The sequence below is a fragment of the Acipenser ruthenus genome, chromosome 22 (assembly GCF_902713425.1).
Source record: "Acipenser ruthenus chromosome 22, fAciRut3.2 maternal haplotype, whole genome shotgun sequence".
Classification (NCBI taxonomy): domain Eukaryota; kingdom Metazoa; phylum Chordata; class Actinopteri; order Acipenseriformes; family Acipenseridae; genus Acipenser; species Acipenser ruthenus.
In genome coordinates, this window is record NC_081210.1 from 1202198 (window position 1) to 1225317 (window position 23120).

Consider the following 23120-nt stretch of genomic DNA (forward strand, 5'->3'; position numbering starts at 1 on the left):
TTCCTGGATCACATCAAACAGCAGTGCACCCTGCCGCTGCATTGATATTGTGCAAGGAGAGCCATTAATTAAAAAAATTAAAAGGATCAGGCAGCAACTTCTTCTGAGGTGTTTTCAGATCTGTGCCAGACTGCTCAACAAGAATAAAAACAACGCGATTCAAGCCAGTATAAATGAAACACACGTTCCAATGAAGAGTATTTTATTGTTCACTGCAGCAGGACACTTCAGAACAGAACACGTTTTCTGTTTCAGTCTGAAATGAGTCAACACAAATTGGACGCATTTGCATCATCACATGGTTAAGACAGCATCACACATTTAAAAATCCTCCTCCTCAAAATCCACTTCTGTAATGCACCTTAGTGTCAGAAATACTATTATATATATTTTAAAATATTTTTTCACAGCTAGTAATTCCTTCGGCAGCTTGTTTTCAGAACATGAAGTACTCATGCCTTTGTAAACCGCACGAGATCTGCATGTAGAATGGTACAGTATTCTCCACACAAGAGACAAGCACTCTGCACTGGGATGTTTGTAATTGGGAGCAGAAGGTTTTTGGTAGGAAATCTCGTAGCAAACATCTTGACAGAACACTAAGCAATGACACAAAATGGCAAAACCAAAAAAAATAAAAAAATAATGCATTTAAAATAAAACACAGAAATATTCTGCCAATCCAGCTAGAAGCATTTCAAGTAAATGACTTTGTTATCCCCTTCCCCCTCTATTTAAAAATACAGAAATAAAACACAAAATGATATTTACAATATATTTATATAGCTAAATCGCTCAAGACGCAACAAGTATTTACAAGCCAACGTTCACATTCATTGAGAGAACAAAACAAAACAAAACACACATTGATGGCATTGATACACAAGCAGGTAATATCAGGGGTAGATAGTCATTGCTGTAACACTGCAGGGACGCGACCGCCGGTGTTTGGTTTGTAACCAGTCCTGTGGAGATGTCTATTAGGGTGGCAACATGCCTCCTGAATTTGGGAGGGAGGGGTGATTCTGCTGTGAACTTCCTAGAAGTTACACCCGAGTCTTCAGACAATCTTGATTTTTTTTTTTGTTTGTAAGGCACAATATCAAGATACATTTTTCAAAATAATTTCTGAAAAAAAAAATAAAAAAAATAGCAATTCCCTGTATTGTATTCAGATTGTCTCTATTTTGTACTGCATAGCTATACCCAACCCCATCCCTGTCCCTCCAGTGCAACATGGAGACACTATCTGCACAATTGCACAAGGACCCTTTCCCCCCCATCACCCAATGTTATATTGAAAATACATTAAGTAATGTATTACACATAAAAATACCTGAATGTACCATATTTTAAAATGCAGTGCACTTTCTGTTCATGCTTAAGATTGTGTATTCTTATTTTATTTATTTAAACTCCATGCCAAATCATGTGCTCGTGAGTAAACGGTTTGTGCGTTAACTTCAGTGGTTTGCAAATGAAATGACTGGCACACGCAGATAACAGTTTTTACTGAATACTGTAGTATTTAAAAAGTCGCTATTCTAGACCCCCAATAAATAGAGAACAGTTTAACTGAGAATTTCAGGAAAAAAGTGCTATGCAGTGTCCTAACAAAAACGCACACAACCTGGCTATGGTTAGTGCCATCGATGCAGTCCCCTGAATACAGAATGGGGAAAAAAAACTGGGTCTAAATCCAGTAACATTCAAGCATTTTTCAGCCCGAGAGGTATGTCAGTAAAGTGGTTTAGATAAAGCTGCCTCGCACAGTGAGGTGTCATCTGAAGCACATGCTCAGAGAAGACTGGAAAGGTGCAGTGCGTATGATCCAAGGAGGTTTCTGAGCGTGTACAGAAACGCTGTACAGGGTTGAGTGGCGCATGTAAGTCAGATACAGAAATAATACTGTTATACAGTACCGTCGGTGCATGATGACAGAATAATTAATGGTGACCTTGTTTGATTCCAGCACCTCAGCTGTCCCTCACTACCGTGGACACCCCAGCCATCTCTAGTTTGGAGTAGTACCGTTTTACTGAAAGTGGGGGCCAGCTGCAGAATGGAAGCAGTGTTGTCTTTGGGTTCCTGTTGTCCAACGTGCTTTTTCACGTTTTGGTTTAAATGGTCAGAATTCATAACTAAAACCAGATTTTTCTCTTATTTGGGCATATCTCCAATGATACTGTTCGGTTTTAAAAAAAAAGTTACTTTTGAGAAACAGTGGCCAGGTGACGCGTGAGTTTTTGGTTTCCGGTCAGTTCAGACACTCAGAGAACCACTGTTCATCTCCTCCCCGCTGTGCTCCGCTGCGTTCTTCCTCTTGAGAGACCATCGGTGGCCGTGTCTCTGTGCTGCCAGGGGGGATGCCAGCGGAGACACACTGAGGGGCTTGCCCAGGGCGCTAGCGGAGGAGGGGGGGCTGCCACTGTTCACAGAGGAATACCCTGAGCTGAGATCAGCAAGGGGGTCACCGAGACGACAAAACAGCACCCCGCGTGTCCTGGAGGAAGAGCCCCCCTCCTCGGAGGGGCTCTCGTCTTCACTGGACTGCGCTCGGCAGTGCTGCTCGCCGTCCTCAAACACCAAGTCCAGCACAGCACATGGGGCAGTCACTGAGGGACACAGACACGTTAATATTATACTCTGTACTTCTCACTGAGGGGGACACAAGACAACAACACACACAAATATATTGCTGAACAGTCATTTTTCAACTGAACATTTAGCTAAGAAGTACATGCAATTTAGGGATATATTGAATTAAGGGAATCAGCAAGTACAGTTATACAGTAGATCATGTATACAATTTACTGTCAACATGAGCGAACCATGAATTATGAAAATCATGAGTTGACAAAAGTGAGCTAAAGAGAAAGTAAAGACTCACCTTCTCCCTCTTTCTCCCCTTCGCTCTCCCGGTCCCCTTCGTACCCCGAACAGGAAGTGTCCAGACTCCAGTCCAGGAAGTTCCCCAGCAGAGTCTCCTCCTGATTGGACAGCTCGGCCGTGGGCGTGGCCACAAAGCTGTCCCGGTCTTCCCGAAGACCGTCCTCCCTTCTCCTGCAAAATTGAGACTACCATGTGATCACACGTCAAACTGAACACCACATTTACCACCCAGACTACAAGGTGTGCAGGATGGTTAGGGGATTAATAAGGAACATTCTGGAAGAGTTAACTAGGGGGTGTCCAATTGAACCCTTTCATGCATGAAACACTGAAAAATGTTTGACAATACACCACTTTTTTATATATTAAAAAAAGCCATCCTTCCCCATATAAAAGACTTGAGTTTTTCTTAATCTGTCCCCATATGCGGTTGCCATGCATGAAAGGGTTAAACGTGTGCAGGGTTAGTTTGCTACCTTCACAGTTCGATTTCCTCTTCACATACCCTTACCTCTTGTTCTTGCTGGCTGGGGAGGAGAGGAAGGTGTGCATGTCTGCAGTGTTGGAGCTGGGGGAGACGAGGGGCTGAGCAGCAGACAGCTCTTCCTCTTTCACCTCCAGGATCACACACAGCTCGCTGAACTCCAGCACCTGCAAATAAACACAAAAGAAAGAAATACTTTATTTATATATTATATAACCACACATTGCAGTTCAACGTTTTATTTTAATGCGGAACTGGGAGTGTGTTTTTTTTTTTGGTTTTCTTTAAAATACCTTTTCCTTGCTAATCTGTTGGTAGCAGTCATCCTCAAACCGCTGTGTTACACCTGTCAGTGAAACGTGTCTGTAGTCCTTTGGAACATCGTCATGGAAACTGAAAAGCACAAAAGAGGAGAGGAATGACAATTATATGGTACAATACAATGCATTGCACTGCATGAGTGAAAATAAAGGCTCTGCTGTCTAGCGGGACCAGGTGCACTCCAGGAGAGGTGAACAGAAGGATACTGTGCCTTTCTTGAGCTCAAGTACTACAGGAATGACATTGTCCCTCCCCACCCAATCTTAATTATTGCAATGGCAGAACAATAAAAGCAGAAACTAAAGTGCTTTGCTGCAGAAAGTCAGCTAGAAACATTCAAGCTTGAACAGCTGGTGGCTGAAAACACAGACACACACTGTCATTTGCTTGCTATCTCATCACATGTCAAATATCCCCAACAGTTTCAAAATCAGTTTACTGAGCCATAATGCAATAGCCCTTAAACAAGGAGAGAAAACAAAGCACTGAATAATGAAATCAAGATTACTAGAGACGCAGACTGATGGATAAAAGTATTCTTCAGAGTCCTGCATTGCCACCTACCACTTCTTGTGCAGGCTCAGCACACAGTCCACCAGGTCTTGCAGAGAGTAGCCTGTGCACTCGGACAGGTGGCTGGGCCAGGGGTTGGCTGAAAGTACAAGGCAAGAGAAACAAGGGTCACACAGGGACTCTCCAATATAAAAACAGTTTTGTTTTCAACAAAATCGACAAAATGTGCTTGCTAAGCATCACCTATTGTGGTTAGCACCATTTGGCCCACCCTCTCAAGGAAAGTCACTAACAAGCAAGAAATATGAGGTTCCCAGGGTACAAAGTACCTGTTTAAAGCCCACAAAAAGAATAGCCAACACTTCCTGCTGAAGTGGATTGTGAAATTAAGCAACCCCCCCACCCCCTGCATAACAAGTTTAAACAGTTTTGGCTTTACTGCTTTAACTGAGGGAAAAAAAAGGTCCCCTACAACTAGTTGCTTGAAAGGTTATCATGGGCTTTACATTATTTGAACTGTTTACCAGGGAACAGACAGCACCCACTTGCTTTAAATGGAAACCCAAACAGCCGTTTAGACATTGGTTTCCGTTGCACAATCTTTTATGAAATGATGCTGTGAACGAATACGATCACTGGTCTATTTGTGGCAGTGTTTGTGTCGGCGCTGGTAAACCCGTACCGTGCCTGTGCAGGATCCTGGTGAGCAGCAGTGCGGCAGCAGCCAGGCGGGCGGGAGAGTACTGGGACAGGCTAGTGTAGAGCAGAGACAGCTCACAGATATAGTGCAAGAGATTCTCACTCCTCCTGTCCAATGGAGAGAGAGACAGCAGCACCTCCCCATAATCTAGCAGCGTAGGGGTCTAGACGAAAACCAAGAGAAAAAAATAATAAAACTAGCAACGTGCTGGGAAAGCCACACAAACACAGTACAGTGCAGAAAAGAACTACATTCACAGCTTTGCTATACTTGTGTAGCATTATATCCCAGTCAGTCACGATTTTATAATACATTTTTTTTTTTTTTTTTTTTAAATATTAAAACAGTTTGTGAGGACACTAATGTGGCTTGTGAAGCTGCCCTGCTAGAACTTTGAAGATTATATTAGGATAAATAGGGAACTTAACATGGTTCAATTCTGCACACAGTAACCAAAGGGGATATACAGAAAATTCTGACCTTTTTCTTTAACAGAGCATGTTTGAAGGGTGGCCAATAGGCAACACACTACTTATCACGCTTCACAGTACACAGCCATGCAATTCTAGGACTCAAGGGCAGGAGGAGGGTGGTACATACTCTGATCTTGCCTTCCAGTGCGGAGATGACCTCTCCCATCATTCTGACCAGGTCCTCATACTTATAGGTGTTGTCTGTGAGCCAGACAGCTTCCCGGATGGTCAGGATCTCTTTACTCGTATACCTATATAGACGGAAAGACAATGAGCGAGAACGCGGCCTCAGGCTAAAATGACAGGCAGGAGGCTAGACGTGCGAGCAATGCAAGTTTGTAGTCGGCATCTAAAAACAAGCCCTGCAAGCATTCATAGAAAACTAGTCCCTGCTACAGACAATATTAGGAGACATTTGCATGTTTGCAATGGTAACCAAGCAGCTGCAAGCAGAACATTTGCTGAAGCCGACTGCTCTGACAAAGCTCTCCCTGTACAGTTAAAGCAACATGCAAAACATTGCACATGATAATATGAAAGATTAGAAGAACACGGCTTTTGAGCAGCAACAATTTCACCACACAAGATGTCCCCTTATCCCGACAATCTCCAACTCAATTTGAATCGTCAGAATTTTTTTTTGCAGACAATCTTGATGATTTAGTGATCCCCCGTGCTCGATCCCCGCTCCCCTCTTACCTCGTGCATATGACCATACAGGCAATTCCCAGGAGCTGCAGCCTGGCCTTCGGGACGGAGCGCAGCAGGAGATAGCGGTCCACGCACCCCACCGTCACGTGGAGGGACAGGCTGGAGAAATCCTTCATTGTGGTCACCTCCACCAGCCAGTCCACGAGGATGTACCTACAAATACACAGAGAGCAAGGAGACATCAGCACATTCAGATTAAATACAGTCTAGCTATTCCAAGCCATCGGATCAATATATCCAAAAAGGAAAAAAAAGAAAAGAAAAATGAGTTGGTGCAGGGCTGTGGAAGCGCTGTACCTCATGGTGTCGTTCATCCCCTTCTGCAGCGTGAACATGCCCTGCTTGGGGAGCGGGTAGGAGGACTGGAAGATCTGAGACACCACGTCGCTGCAGGCCTTTGCTTCCAGACCTAACTGGTTCCCATTCACGCACGCTTTAGCCAGAGCCAGCTAGAAGGAAAAACAGAACAAAAAAAAAAAAAAAAGCTTAACACGATCACCACAACCAAACAAGCAGCTCTCCTTAATACACTGCCCGACTGCATATCAGTATGGGGACCCATGCTTCCTTTTAGTTTTTCTGCATCTGTGTGTAGTGGGGACCCAAGTAACAAAACAATGCAAAGGATTTCACCCCCACCCCAACACACAGTCTTTCACTTTAACCACTAGGTTACTGTGCCTCATGATTCTGATGTCTAAACTAAAAATAGGCCAGTCTCCAAAACCATAGAAATAAATAAATAAAACATTCTCATCTGCCACATTGTTTTTCTCTGTACCTGCGCTTCCCAGCTGCCTTTAGCTGCATAGTCCCTGAGTGTTCGTAGGCACTGGAGGTATCTGCCTGGGTCTCCCATCTGGAGGAAAAAGTATTACAAATGACATTCTACAGTTTGACACACAGATATGTTACGACTGCAACAGTCAGTGGAAGTGCAAGTAGATTTTAAAATACATTTTAAAGACTTTAAGAGTTTAATTTTGGAAACACATGTAGGTGCAATAAACCGATTACTTCATTCAAAGCATGCGTTCCTGGGTAGCAAACTACGTCAGGCTGCAAATCAGGCACCATGGCGATAAACTATCAAACAATTCCAGCATCTCACTTACCGCAGCCCTTCTCTTGGACTCCCACAGGAGGTAGGAGCTCTGTAAACATCCATGACTGGAAGACTCTTTTAACATGGTCAGGGCTTCACTGTGCTTCTGTTCATCCTGAAACACAAGGGGATGGAAGGAGGAGGAGGAGAAGAAGGAGGGATGCTCCTCCATGTTAGACAAAAATCAAGAAAGAAATAAAAAGCCACCAACTTACATACAGGAGCAAGAACTCAAAACACAACGGAAATACTAAACAGCTATTATAAAATGCTGGCATGGGTTTAATACTATAGTGAGTTTTTCTATTAAAACAAAACAGTAGCTAGAGTTTATTTAAATTGAAATTAAACACAGATGGATAAACTTACATCAAACAGCTGAAGAACTCTGGCCAGACAGTACAGCAGGGATGCTTTCTTCCCCTAAAAAAAAAAAGAAAAGAAAATAAGAGTCTACAATTAGGATCGGAAGCACAGCTGCATAGTGCCGGCTTTTTCTGGACAATACTCAAGACACAGCATATGAGGGTATATTAGGGTGTCTTTCCCGGATCTGCTAACAGAAACCATTAATCAAGAGGCAGGCACAAGAATCCATTGCAACGATTGCAACATTCAACAAGATAACATGTCAGTGTTCCGTTATTCATCCCTTGCCTCCCACCATCCACCCCCCCCCCCCCCCCAACCAACCAGAGTTGGCAACAACAAACAATGGCCTTTCTCAAACACCTGACAGCTGCGCGATAGCTACACACTGCATAATACCAGGTTATTTTAAAGCTTTTAATTAAATCGCGTAACAAGCCCCGCTTGTTATGCGATTTAGAGCTACAATAGTGGTCTACACTCAGTTAGCTAACATTTACATTAACACAGCAATACCAGTACAAAGGTGTTCCATTCATAAAATGTGATAAAAAGTGCTGATTATAAACCACTGAATAGTAGATTATATAATACTGTTATACTAAAAGCATTCCGGAAAAAAAATATTTCAAATTTCAACATCAAGGCTGGTACCCCTCCTCCATGTAAGGAAAAAAAAAAAAAAAAAAAGCATGGTGAAGATCTACGGTACAGCTGTGTGACTCGCGAGAGGGTTCAGAACTGCTGCGCCAGCTCACCGGGTCGGCCTGGCACTCAGCCCTCAGGCTCTCGAACACCACGGCCTTGCAGCAGCTGCCCGACGGGGACCAGGGAGGTCGGATGAAGAGCCAGACAAAGGGGTCCGCTGGGGCACGCAGGCTCTCTGCCAGGCTGAAAAAGCGGGAGGCCTTCAAACCACACACCTCCGCACGCCCTTCATCACTCACGGACGCTGTGGAAACAGAGAGAGAAAGGAGACTGAGCAAGACACTTTCCTGCAATACATTGTTATAACAGAAACCAGGACCAGAGGACATTGTTGTAAATTAAATGAAGGTAGACATTTATTTACACAGAGTGGCAAGGGCATGGAATGGGTTACCTAGCCATGTTATTGATGCTGAACCACTTGGATCCTTTAAGACCCAACTTTTCAAAGTTCTGAGATCAATCAGCAATTAGGAACTGCTTAGATGAGCCGAATGGCCTCCTCTTGTTCGTAAATGTTCTGATCATTATTAATCATGTTATGGGATTCAGAAAATCAGAGGGACATTCTAACACTTCAAAAGCAAAACCACATACTTTGTTTATTTTTAATCTTGTGAATCTTCAAAGGAACACTACGAGATCAACATGCATCATGATAAATGGAAAGACTGAAGAGCATTTTTAGACACACATGGCATGCTAGTAGTTCTTTAAAACAGAACTCTTCTAAAGCATGGGTGAACTTACGTCCTTCGTTGTAAAGGTAGGCAATGCCCAGCTTCACTGCTGCTTCGAAATTCCTGCTTTCTGCAGCTCTGTCAAGTAAAAACAAAGGACAAAGCCACCAGCTTATGAGCAGAACATGGACCACAAAACCAAGCAAAACTCTACCTTGCAACCCAGGCAGTACCAAGCCAGCTACGTTACCCAGGAATAACTGCACTGGCTGAACATTTCTTAGCAGAGCGGCGCCTCACCTTTCAAAGAGCCAGAGATTGTCTGGCGTTGGCCACACGTCCTGAAACCGGACATTTGCCCAAACACTAGTATGGCTGTCAATGATGTCCCGGAGACGAGAATGAACCTAAAATAAAAAACAACAACAAAGTCAGGGTTTCAAACACACCTGATTCGGCTCGTACAAGACATGGATCTGATATCAAAATAAATGTTTAAAAAAAAAATCAAATTTCAGATTTAGAAATGTAATGTTTTTGTTTTTTTTTCTCTCCTCTTGGCCATGGAAATGAATTTGTTTTGTGAAGCGCAATGCCAGTAATAATCTACCCAGTTCTCAAATGAGCTATGAGGACACTTCCCTGAAACAGTCTGCACCCATTTGTTTATAAATACAACTGACTTATGACAGAAGGGGGGGGGGGGGGGGTACTCTGAAACTTGGAGACCTATCCAAGGTTTAACAGACGGTAGAAAAGCTTTGTAAATAGTTTAAACAGGGTGGAATGTAATGGTGCGGGTCTGGTTTTCAGTCGGAGAGCGTTTGTGTGCGTGCTGAGACTCACCGCTCGGACTGCAGGGAGGTCCTGAGCAGAGAGGCACTTGAGGACACAGAGCAGCACCTCTTCAGGGAGGCTCAGCAGCGACAGCGCGGGCGCACGCTTCTTTAACCGTCGCTTCGCCGGCAAGGAGAAGCATTTGGAGCATCTACAGTGAAGCACTGAGGAGAGAGAAAACACATGCATTACAAAACAAAAACACATTGAAGTCTGTGCACCCTTACAAGGGTCAGTGATTCAGAGCAGCAACGCCAAGGCCAGCTCCTGTTCTTGGAGCTCGAACTATATTAGAGGGATATAAACCAACTGGACCGGTGACAAGTTCTGCACCCCAAAGTAGACTGCTCAGAAGGTCAAGATGCATTATGAAAGAATGAACTAAAACAGACCCACAACCGATTACATTTCATTGTAAGAATGCCACATGGTTGTCAGACACTGCACCATTAAAATGTACTATTCAAGCACATTCTATCAAACCTCTTCAGGGCTGGCAGACAAGACACTTAAATTTTCTATATCACTTCATTTAACCAGGATACAACACATCGATCTCAGTAATCATCTTTTGATCGAAAATATTACGCAACCTCTATCACACACACACATCCCTACCCTAACCCACAGCTCTTCCCTGCCGCTCAATTTTCCCTCCTTCTCTGGCCAGTCAGAATGATGTTAATGAATCGGTCTTGTAGCCTATATCGTAATATTTTTAATCACTGCTTTCTAAATTAAGAGTACACAAAATAGCTGCATGTCTATGCTGAAAGGATGTTCTAAAACGTCAAAATCGTGGTTTACAGTTCAGTTTATATTAGAACCAAATATAAAAGGGCCATAACCTAAAGCAAGCTGACACCAAGTCTGCTGGCAAGTCACACTGAAATCATGACTATTTAATATGACTGGAACACAATTATCGTAAAGCATTCGTGTTCTCCTTATCCTTACAGTATAAACGCTATATAGATGTCTGGGTTTTAAAAACTTTTGCCTGGATTTAATTAAATATAGCGGGCTTCCACTAATCACACTAAATGCACTTTTAAATATAAAACCCCTTAATTCACAATTATGTTTGTGTTTTGCATCTTGACAGACAATTAAACGGGCAAAAGGATGGCATAAAAACAATACAATACAGCAGAGTTTGCTTAACTATACCGCTCCCGTAGTAACCGTCTGTAGTCGAGAACGAAACCAACACAGTGGTAACATACAAACAAATATAAAATGACATTTAAAAACTCATGTGCCGGGTAAATGACAGCAGCATAACATTATTATACAATACACTAAAAAAAAAAAAAAAAAAAAAAAATTCTAAGTATTTACAGGATTGGTAGCAGCTACGGTACAGAGATATTAACAAAACACATAATGTTTCCATTTCCCTGTTCAAAAACAAATTATTAGTATCGCTATTTATTTCACGCCTCGCTACAGCACACCAGTACACAGTGATTTAAATTAAAACATTTTTTTAAAAAATCACATCAAAATAACTCGAGTTTATATAAAAAAAAAAACAAACATAACTTACCACCTGCTTTCATTTCAAACTCGCTACAAAATACGAATCTCGGCAAGAAGTAGATAAATATAAAAATATCATTTAATTGCTTATTTAACTGAGAGTATTTTGTTTTTTTAAACACACGAAGTACAGCGCCGAACATCCACAGATATTTGAATGAAACAAACTCTTCCGGACGCCCCTCCCCCAACACAGCTTTGCACCGCCCGCGCGCACAGTTTAAACATCAACTTAGCCACCTTATTGGCTGGAAGCCGGATCCACCCATCGGGGACGCGCGGCCCTTCTGATTTGTCATGACGCGTTCCGAACATCGCGATTGGCTGTCACTGAGAGAGAACGAGCGGTACACCAGGCTGGCCTGCTGATTGGCTCATAGAATGCAATTTCGAATTACGCGCTGCATGCTATAGGGCAGAAAATCGACAATTCGCGCATATGCGTTTTGTTTTTTTACCGCTTAGACTTTCGGGATTTGTAGTTTTTCTGTTGGTCGGGGTGGGATTTAATTGTACACATTTAAAAGGACAACGCACGTGATTGGACCGGAGAGACACAGCAGGGAGGACAGTTGTTCAGCAAACCTGTCTCTGAGCCTCCTGAACGTGAAAGGTTTATTTTAATGTATATGAAAACTCTGCTTTTTTAAAACACGGTTCTGAGTTCATTCTCATGGTTTGTTGATTTTTTATTGAGGCAAGTACCGTACTGTATATGATATTATAACAGAAATACAGCACAGGATCTTTTAGTGTCCCGGGACGGCATACTGAAATCCAGGGCCACCTTCTTCAATACCGGGACGATTCAGGGGAAACAGGGACAGGTGACAACCCCGCATTATCTGTGACCTGTCGATCAAGCCCAACCAATCAGAGACCAGAACGTAATAAATTGTACCAAAGAAAATTAATAATAAATTAATAAATACAATGTAATATACAGACATACAGAGAGGAGCCTGCAGGCCCACTTGTTCCCATGGATACCCCCTTCCCCCTCAGATCGTGACAACTGCAATATGGCAATTCTCTGAACTAGCACTAAAATATCCAAACTGATCACAATACCGTTGACGTTTTTGTTGTGTGCTTTTTGGACGAGAGTAAAACACTGAATTCTATACAAACTGTAATACTGTGGGCGAGACATAATGAGGTTTCGATTATGAATGACATGAGTGTGACACCGCAGCCTTGCATTCAGCTTGGCTCAGTCTGTTATCACGAATGCTCTGCATTGTCGTGTGAAGAAGGTATTGTGTGCCGATGCTTCTTGTTCTTTCTGAGAGCCCCTGACTCTGACTGTCATTTATTTTTCACCGTGATAAGCAGTGGGACGTTTTAATTGCGGCAGCGACTTGAAAGCAGCACCTAATGACACAAGCGTTAATTAAGATAATTGACGCGGTGGTAGTGTTAGCATAATTGCAAATGACCTCATCACAATTTCTGTTGCTTGTGACTATTTTTGTAAGCAGCTATAAGGACAGCTGAGCCATCATAAGATGTAAACCCTGCCCAGGTTTTCCGATGACCCTTCAATAAATGATGGATATTAACCCTTTCAGTCCTGAATTATTTTTGTCTAGCTGAAGAATAAACTCCTTTATGAGTATGCATGAGAACAGGACATATATATATATATATATATATATATATATATATATATATATATATATATATATATATATATATATCTTAAATATATTTACACACACCTCAGACTGGTACATAGTAGTCCCGTGAGGTTCCAATGTGATTTCCTACGGAATGTGATAACATAGGGTGCCAAGATAAGGCAAGGTCCCGCCAGGACTGAAAGATTAAAACTCTGTACAAGCTGATATAGTGTCTGTAATCACCCCGTGTATTACATGTGGACATTCCGGTGACAACAGGGACTTCATGCCTTGTCAGTTTACCAACCGCAGTTTCATACAGTGCTTAATCACAAAGCGCTTTGCGAAGCAACTACTTGACAAAGAGCAGACTACAAAGGCAACGCAGTGGTTCTGTACTGAGGGGCAATGGTTACAACCCCATTGGTAGAACGGTACCACAGTGGTATATTTTGACATACCACTGGTTTCACCAACTGGTAATCCATTGAAGTACCGTGGTACTGTATCAGTTAAAGCATCTTTACCCCCCCCCCCCCCAACGCTGGGGAGCTACGAGGCCCATTAGCATCTGACTGTCCTGGGCGCTGCTATCATTTTTGAATCCTGTAAGGCACTCTGATGTCTTCATTTGGTGTCCCCTTTAATTGGTTGCTCGCAGGCTTGTTGTTAAAATACAGAAACTTCTGAAGTGCAGATGCATGAGCATTAGAGACACTGACATTCAGATAATCACACGAAAGGTTAACACCGTAATAATATATTGCTGGTGAATATAACAAGCATGCTATTAGAAATCTCACCATGTTTCTCAGTTGTAAGATTCTGTTGATGGTTCTTAATGCGATTCAGGAAGTATTTAAATGTTGATTGATATATATTTTCTGCAGGTAATTTAGTCTCAACTAATATAGTGACCCCTACATGCCCTTGTGTTGTTCATCTCACACTTCCCAGAAAATTACACTACAGAGTATCAGTATAGCGAGGTTCTGTATGTTACCATGGATTACACTCACTGGCAGCTGATAGGAGACAGAACTTTAATTCCATTATGCACGGTAGGCAGTCACAAGTAAGAGCCGGTAATGTGGTTATACTGAACCAGCTACTAGGACAGGCAGGGGGAGAAGCCAGAAGTGCATGCAACATTTGCAATGATTACAGTATCAATTTCACAGTGGCGTAACAAAGCAAAGAAAAACAAAACCAGCTCCAACGAGCTTGAAACACGGAAAAATAAAGAATTAGTGTGCTAATAACTGGCAATTTCACTTCACTGAACAAGAGTGCTGCAATCAGAAGACGCTCTCCCCCTCGGGCCCTGAGATAATACATGTTGAGATAATACAGGCTCACTAGACTGAGACCCCTGCTCCTCTCTCTCCTACACAACCTGCATAGGTTAAGGGTTTAAAGAGCTGCTGAACTCCCAAATGCAAAGCTAGTTTGATCTCTGCACCAATGCCAATGAATCGCTTCTGCCTTACTGCTCTCCTCCTCCGATTCTCAATACGCATCAACAGTCTGAGCTCCTGCTGCTTGTTCCCTTGTAAAAGCGCAGCAACGTGTAATAAAGCATGGTGAAAGCAGTGTAAAGCCCAGAGATGTACGGTAAAGCATATATAAAAACATGGTAAACTGTGGTAAATGCATTTACTTGTCTAAGGGCTGTGGCAGACGTGGGTTCACAAACAGTAGCAAGCACAGTTTAATTTCTATTTCTTTTTTTACTTTGTCAGGTTCCTAAGGCTAAGAATAGGTCCTTGTTTTCATTAAAGGAGCTTCTGCTGTGAATTTACTGAAGAGTGTAATTGCTTTTAAGAATCTGGATGTCTTGCATTACATGTGTAAGCCTGATTGGTGTAATGCTTGAAACTATACATCATGCTGTGACACCTTTATAGAAACAATCAATAGATTATTTTCCTGGTAAAACATATTGAATAATGAATGATGATGATGATGACGGCCCCGCTGGACTGAAACATATCCGAGCGGAATCCAGAAAAATAAAGCTTTAATTGATTATTGAATTCAGAGGATTGTTGCCTTTTTTCTTGATTTTTAAAGAAGTACATTTCATAAGTGACTGGTTCCTTCATGGTCTAGCTGTGTGACCAGTAGGGAGGACCCCCATCCACCCCTTTCCCACCCCCTGGGCCAGCGAGCGTATGGAGGAAGCAGCGAGGATTTGGGAAGGAGTGGAGGGATGATGCTGCAGAACATCTACAGCATAGTTACTTTAAGTCACTATGAGTGTAGCAGTAGATTCTAAATAATGAGTATGCTTGTAAAATGGTTTATCATACATTTGACAGGAATTACGTTTTCAGATAACTTTCGGTGTACTGTGAGTGTGTTATGCACCCTAGCTTGTTTTGGATGGTGTACCGGAGCACACAGGCAGCCACTGCTGCAATCCTTCACGCTGTCATATGCACAATAACACACACAATTTACCTTAAAATGCCATTTATATTTACAGACATATCTCTCCACCACATACTCACGGAAACACACTATAAAATCCATAGCTGATGCATGTAATCTATTCCAGGAGCTGGAACAGGGAGATACAAACAGCCCTTTGCCAAATGCTATCTTTTTTCTTCAGCATTTAAGCTGCCACACATCTACAGATCTTAAGGTGCAGCTTGTCTGAAACCACAGAGCACTGAAGTAAATAGTCGGATTCTCCATCAGATCTTTACTTGACCTGTGATGAGGTACTCCTAGTTTACTGTCTTCCCCACGCTGCCATGCAGCGCTCCTCAAGACTACCCTGGATGGGAACACTCTCCTGGGGAGCGAGCGAGCAGGTGATGACAGATAGAGGTCGATGAGCAGCATTGCAGGTGGCAGATATTGCTACGGTGAGGTATTCAAATAACGCACAGACGCTATGTCCCCTCGGAGTGGGTGACGCTAATCCAGGCAGCTCTTATTTCACTGCCGCGGCTGTCCCAGGTTCACTGGGTCACTGCTACTCCACAGCTGCCCCGTCACACTAGCACAGCAATATCACAGCAATTCGTCTCTGTACAGCCTCTAGCCAGAGGCGCGACGGGTCTTTGCTGCAAGGTTAGGTGGATAATAACAGATATCTGGATGCATGTTCTGTAGTTGCATGCATAAAGTGCCTACCAGTCACCCTTCCCATTGTTTTAAAGAAGCAGAAAAGATGCATGAATATATAAACCTGGTTACCCCTCCTCAGCTCAGTCAAGAACAAACTTTTCCTGTTCTTCTCTCACTTCGATTCACCTTCAGTTCAACTCATTCTGTCCTCAGAGAGCGCAGCGGAACGGCTTGCTGGTGTGCTTCATTGCTTTCTGACCTCCAGAAAGAAGCCTATTCATGCAGTGTTAAGAGGCGCTTTACAGAGCACACAGGTGTTAGCTTTTTAAATAAAGTGTTTAATTATACATAGATAGGCCCTGATACAAACAGTACATTTGCAGTTTTCCAGTGCTTTTGTCTCATGGTTGTAGAATCTACTTACTGTACAGCAGTTTATCATGGTTTTGAATATGCTTTACCATACCTCTCTGTGCTTATCTATGCTATCTATGCTTTACTTTGCCATGCTTCTACCATGGTACACTTCAATAATGGGGTAAACAAACCACTGGGCATGTAGAGACATAAACATGCAACCAGTTCCCATCAGACTCAACAACAAACAAGCACACCAGCTGTCTGCACGCTGTAAGCCATTCAGACAAAGCAACAAACTTTGATGCTAATGGCAAGGCAAATATGTGCATTTGTTATTTACAGTGAGTGCTTTCGCTTAAATAATTAAAGCCTGTCCTACTCTGCTTTTTAAAGGACAGGCTGGGATTAAAGGGACTGATTAAGGAAGGAGCACATTAAACATAAGAACATAAGAAAGTTTACAAACGAGAGGAGGCCATTCGGCCCATCTTGCTCGTTTGGTTGTTAGTAGCTTATTGATTCCAGAATCTCGTCAAGCGGCTTCTTGAAGGATCCCAGGGTGTCAGCTTCAACAACATTACTGGGGAGTTGGTTCCAGACCCTCACAATTCCCTGTGTAAAAAAGTGTCTCCTATTTTTCTGTTCTGAATACCCCTTTATCTAATCTCCATTTGTGACCCCTGGTCCTTGTTTCTTTTTTCAGGTCGAAAAAGTCCCCTGGGTCGACATTGTCAATACCTTTTAGGATTTTGAATGCTTGAATCAGATCACCGCGTAGTCTTCTTTGTTCAAGACTGAATAGATTAAATTCTTTTAGCCTGTCTGCATACGACATGCCTTTTAAACCCGGGATAATTCTCTTTTTTGCTCTCTTTCTAGAGCAGCAATATCCTTTTTGTAACGAGGTGACCAGAACTGAACACAATATTCTAGATGAGGTCTTACTAATGCATTGTAAAGTTCTAACATTACTTCCCTTAATTTAAATTCGATACTTCCCAATATATCCGAGCATCTTGTTGGCCTTCATCAGAGATGAAGACATTTCTGAGTCAACATAAACCCCTAGGTCTTTCTCATAGATTCCTTCTTCAATTTCAGTATCTCCCACATGATATTTATAAAGTTTCCAGGCTCTTCCAGGTACATCAGCCCAACGGGGGGTGCATGTTAAAGATGATTAATTTTGTTCAGGAGGTGCTGGTACTAACCTGACGTTGAGGGTGGCATGCACCATGCATGCGTCAGTTACTGCCCTTACAGAACGACTCAGAAGCAGTGGTGTTGGAGAGTTAGACAGAGACCACCTCACCATTTCTCACATGGTGAACTGCGAGGTTCATTTTGTATAACAAAGAAAAGTCTTCATTTCCGTGCCTCATTGAGGACATGGGGGGGGGGGGGGGGGGGATTGTTATCTCTAGATCCTCTTGTGAACTCGACTTGACAGTTTAAAAAGTCTAATAGATAAGTAGTCAGATGCAAGACTTACTTGTTATTAGCGTGCAGAAACGTGGACATTTATATATAGAGAGAGAGACAGATGAGGAGCAGGATTAAGCTCGTCAGTACAAAATAAACAACACGGACAACACAGGTTTCAGTCACTCATACAACATTCTCTGCGCTTCTTGTGTAACAGAAATACAAACTTTTTCAAATTTCATTTGCTGTGTTCGGTCTCATAAAAGCTTTTTCAGACCGGCTGGCTTGGAGCTGGACAGTTTAACACGTGTGAAACGCAATATTCCTGGGAAACAAGAATTTCCTAGTGTGTATTTTATTTAAACGGCCAAACCCAATAAGGGTGCCGTTTCCATGCCGACGAATATAAATCCTGTCAAGCATTGCGAAAGGTGAGACAAGGTTATAGGCCTGATCGAAGCTAATGCAGCAGTAAACACAGTTACAGTAGCAGTTTCTAATACAGAGGTCATTTTTTTATTTTTATTTTTTTGGATTGTACTGAACGGCCCTGAAACAGAAATACAGTAAGAAAAAAATGTCAACATGGCCTAACCCCGGAAATGACCGAACATGAGCACAACTGAATTGTGAGATAGGAGGGAGGAGTTCTGTACAATCATAGACGTTAGCGCTCGACAGTGTTTCAGTTTTTTTTTTCTTCCAAGTGGAATGGATTCTTGCACTTACCTAGCGAGTGTGTCCCTTGAGACACAGGCGTCAGAAAACAGAACTGCATTAGTTTCACATTTCATGGGGAGACTCTTTACTAGCCTAATTGGTTCTTCCTCATTTGGACTGTTTCCATGGAAACTAGGCAGCAGCACCTGAGCAAACCACAAGAAGGAGTAGCAGGAGAAGACGTGGAGGGTGGGGGGAACGAATTTAATTTACATGGCGAGCGGTAATCCAGTGCATTTATTTTGTTGACATCCTTTGAAATGACAAAGCTCATGATTAGATTCCAGCTTTTAAATAATCAGATGTGAAGCTGCATCAAAGCTGTTTAAATCACTACCCAGTGTTTAGAGGTACGCCTGGTGCTTTAATATGTTATATTTTCTATTGCTATATAATTCATCCCTTCGCTTTATAATATAACAGCAGTGATGTGTGTGGGTTCAAATATATTTATACAAGGCAAGTTCCAGCATTACGAGAGCTTGTGGATTTGAAGTGTTGCAGAGCTTCCCGTTTTCTTTTTTTTCTTTTTTTTTTGTTTTGGAAGCTTGTTTGTAGCAACACCCAGCAAAGGCATTGACTTTACCACAAAATGGGAAACGTCCTGGAAGAAAGTTACCCGAAAAGGTCAACAAAAACTCCTTGCTGATCGGTGGAAGACGATGACTGCAGAGGAAAGGCATGAATCGAGACGCACAAGCAAGACTTTCAACTAGCATGGAGGGTGTGTCCGCTCACGTTAGGAACAGAGCCACGCTCTGGAACGAAGACCTGAAGTCAGGAGCAGGAGGGGCGGCAGTGAAAGTGAAGGGTGACTGGGTAAAAGAAGCGTCTGCTCTCTCCAGCACAGGGAGGTCAGGAGCAGGAGGGGCGGCAGTGAAAGTGAAGGGTGACTGGGTAAAAGAAGCGTCTGCTCTCTCCAGCACAGGGAGGTCAGGAGCAGGAGGGGCGGCAGTGAAAGTGAAGGGTGACTGGGTAAAAGAAGCGCCTGCTCTCTCCAGCACAGGGAGGTCAGGAGCAGGAGGGGCGGCAGTGAAAGTGAAGGGTGACTGGGTAAAAGAAGCGTCTGCTCTCTCCAGCACAGGGAGGTCAGGAGCAGGAGGGGCGGCAGTGAAAGTGAAGGGTGACTGGGTAAAAGAAGCGCCTGCTCTCTCCAGCACAGGGAGGTCAGGAGCAGGAGGGGCGGCAGTGAAAGTGAAGGGTGACTGGGTAAAAGAAGCGCCTGCTCTCTCCAGCACAGGGAGGTCAGGAGCAGGAGGGGCGGCAGTGAAAGTGAAGGGTGACTGGGTAAAAGAAGCGCCTGCTCTCAGTCAGGTTTGTTCCAGGAGCTTTATTAGAGCAGTGTGGAGTAGTGGTTAGGGCTCTGGACTCTTGACTGGAGGGTCGTAGATTCAATCCCCAGTGGGGGACACTGCTGCTGTACCCTTGAGCAAGGTACTTTACCTAGATTGCTCCAGTAAAAACCCAACTGTATAAATGGGTAATTGTATGTAAAAACAATGTGATATCTTGTAACAATTGTAAGTTGCCCTGGATAAGGGCGTCTGCTAAGAAATAAATAATAATAATAATAATATTAGTCTGAGGGGAGGGGCAAATTCCTTGAATGTCTCTCTTTCCTCCAATTCATCCCCAGGAACTTGACCTTCGTTTGCACTCTCACCTCCCGCCTCCTTGGCTCAACAATTGTTTTTAGTTAATTTATTTACTGTGTTTGTGTGGAGTAGGAAGGTAGAGGATAGCATCAACTCAGTTGAAATCGACACGTTGCTGAATTAGCAAACCCTGCACGGACTGCCCATATACAGTAATCTTGCTTTATCCTATTGATGAGGAATTGCCGGTCTGTCCTGCAGGATGAGACCATGGAGAAAAACACTGCTGCAGGGTTGCAGGGACCCAATATTAACCTATCGGATCTGACTTACTGTGAGAAAAATATCATTGGTTGGTGAACATCAAAGTTAAGATGGACTTCTAAACTCATTCGCTGACTCTAATCTCTTGTCCTTCACATGCCTGACAACAGAAAAACTTCAACTTCATAATGCACTATTCATTACATCGTCACAATACCAGCAGCAATCTGATTGACAAAACAAATCTTCTGGCCTGTCGTTGTTTCTGTCAAATCTATAAACACACAGATAAACACATTGATTGTGTGTTCATAGTGCTGCTGCTCTGCACTGGTCGCTGCCTGCATCGAGTGATTGTGTCATTGTGCAGTGCTATCGATTGACGCCTTTCAGAAGACACAGTTCCTCTGCAGCCGCTGTCTTCCCCTACTGGTCACCTGTCGCTTCTGACCCCACGGGGAGCGGTCAGGATTAGTCCTCAGGGAGGCTTGCCATTACTTTTTTCAAGACCCGTGTCGCGTGAAATATTCAAATTGATGAGATAATTAGATTGATTTGGTGCAGAGTGGCTTACAGAGGAGTCCCTGGAGGTAGCACGCCGTGCTGCATGTAAATACATGGTGCTGTGTGTTCTAATGAGTTGGTGAAAGGAAAAACAAAAACAAACAGCTCTAGTAGTATGCATCCTAGGAGGTCAAAGTCACATGATCTACTGGAGCAGTCAGTCACATCCCACCACTGCCCGAGACTGCAGCATGACACAGGCACTTCTGCTAGATAAACGTTACTGTGTTCCAGGGTAAATTCGCAGTTTCTCAGGCTTCTCCTTTATAAAAGTTTACCACAGTAAATTTGCATCATATTTTTGCAGTTTTCCCCCATGCTTTTCTCTTGGTTATCCTATGCATGGGTATACTATCCATGATCTATAATATACTTTACCATACCTCTCTGGTGCTTTGCAATGCTTACCTACGCGTTACCCTGCTTTATTACACTTTGCTAGGCTTTTACGATGGGGAACTTATCATGCCATGGTGTTTCATTGCTTTTTGCACCTGATCCTCACATGTTTAAGCATTATCATTGTTTTGACATAGATGTGACTTTGATTGTTTCCATGTGACGGAGGGAACATTGATCTGACTGATTCGTAGAAAGATTACAGCTAGGTAAACTGCAGATCATTAACGACAGAAAGAAGACATATAGATATAGATGATAGATAGATATAGATAGAGATAGATAGATATATAGATCAATAGACAGGCCATTAATGAAATTAATTAAATAAAATGAGCAATGAGATATCTGAAAGGAGAGTGGGAAGCTAGAATGATGTCCCCCATGCTGACGTCTCCTCTATCACCCCCCCAACCCCCTCCCCCACTTCCTCCTCCCACAGGCTGCAGAAAACGAGACCATGACGTAGTCCCAGAGGCAGTGGAATGTGTGTGTGTGTGTGTGTGTGTCAGCTCTATCAGTTAAATGAGACCATGGCATAGTCCCAGAGGCAGTGGAATGTGTGTGTGTGTGTGTGTGTGTGTGTGTGTCAGCTCTATCAGTTCAGTGCACAGATGTTCTAACCGACCAGATCCTTCAGGGCAGAAGCACCCTCAGAAATCTTTCACATGGCAGGCAAAAATGAACCACACCGACACCCCATCTCATGCTGATAACGACTCTGCATCACCATGCTGGAAAGTGCTTCAGCCTATCAGAGTGCTGCATTGTTGTTCTTTCCTGAGTTTCACAGCCCCTACACTGTCACGTTAGAAAACTGCAATCAAATTGCATCACTGTTTCCCTTTCTAAAAATGAACAAACACAGCACACTGCCATCGAGACAGAACAGCAAAAAAGAAAATAAAAGGTACAAACACAAGCTATGCTCGTTCCATTTCTAATAATTACTCTCACAATCACTATAAACATACACTTTGTTTTATCTTACACGTTGTGACAAAGCAGGAGGATAAAATAAGTAATCAATAATAATAATAATAATAATAATAATAATAATAATTCAACTTGGCAATTATGTGTTAATGATTAAGAAATGTCTTATTCATTTTAATATAAGACACTGAAATTTAAAATACAAATGAAACTTGTATAAATGTGCACTTACCGTGCTCAATCACAGAAGAGCAGTAGAATTCAGATAATGCAGGACTACCATTCAATGCTCTCAAGGTATTTCCAGCGCTTAACTCCACCACTGTTAGTGCCAGAAACAGACAGTTCAGTGCTTTTACTGATTTCTTTCCCTCTGACATTCTGGGACCTCGGAAGAAAGATTTCTGCTCTTTTTGAAGCTTCAACCAAACTTATCTGCTTGCGTTTGCTCATTACTACAACTAAATAAACAGTACAATCCTATAAGCTTAAACTGCCTGTTTCGCTTCAACCGACCACAGAAGATTATATGCGAGTCCACACTTATGAAGCCAAAATTTTGCAAACCAATGGTATGCACAGTGCGTAAGGTGCGTATGGCTGCGGGTGCCAATGCTTCAGGACATGCTGATAAAACGAGATTTCTGTCGGGTACACAAAATAAAATGGAAACGTCCCATTGAGCCACGAACTCCACTAGTATCAATGCTAGGCAATGGCTGTTTCTCCCCAAGTTCAGTTTGCTGAGTCTAAGTCAAACTGTTTGAAGTTTTAATAGCACAATAGTGAAATATAAATCATGGCCGAAAGAAATTTTAC

At 42.8% G+C, this 23120-nt stretch overlaps 1 protein-coding gene across 1 annotated transcript; it reads right to left on the reverse strand.

Moving 5' to 3' along the window:
- Positions 1 to 185: 185 nt before the first annotated feature.
- Positions 186 to 11543, reverse strand: LOC117973725 (cyclin-F-like). Its single transcript, XM_034926853.2, has 17 exons — positions 11343 to 11543; positions 9803 to 9957; positions 9257 to 9363; positions 9027 to 9094; positions 8327 to 8520; positions 7569 to 7622; positions 7210 to 7314; positions 6876 to 6953; positions 6392 to 6543; positions 6083 to 6247; positions 5511 to 5634; positions 4893 to 5073; positions 4262 to 4349; positions 3670 to 3769; positions 3404 to 3543; positions 2891 to 3063; positions 186 to 2615 (listed from the first exon to the last, which is right to left on the reverse strand). The coding sequence occupies exons 1-17, from the start codon at positions 11476 to 11478 to the stop codon at positions 2263 to 2265; spliced, it is 2373 nt and encodes a 790-aa protein (XP_034782744.2). The 5' UTR covers positions 11479 to 11543; the 3' UTR covers positions 186 to 2262.
- Between the last annotated feature and the right edge of the window lie 11577 nt (positions 11544 to 23120).

Bases quoted from the DNA above. Each gene is read 5' to 3' on its own strand.
- LOC117973725 (XM_034926853.2), bottom strand. From the start codon at position 11,478: ATGTTCGGCGCTGTACTTCGTGTGTTTAAAAAAACAAAATACTCTCAG. The intron at 6,954-7,209 runs GTAAGTGAGATG...TTTTTCCTCCAG, and splicing joins AGTCCAAGAGAAGGGCTGCG to ATGGGAGACCCAGGCAGATA. The intron at 5,635-6,082 runs GTAAGAGGGGAG...CCGTCTATATAG, and splicing joins TGTATGGTCATATGCACGAG to GTATACGAGTAAAGAGATCC.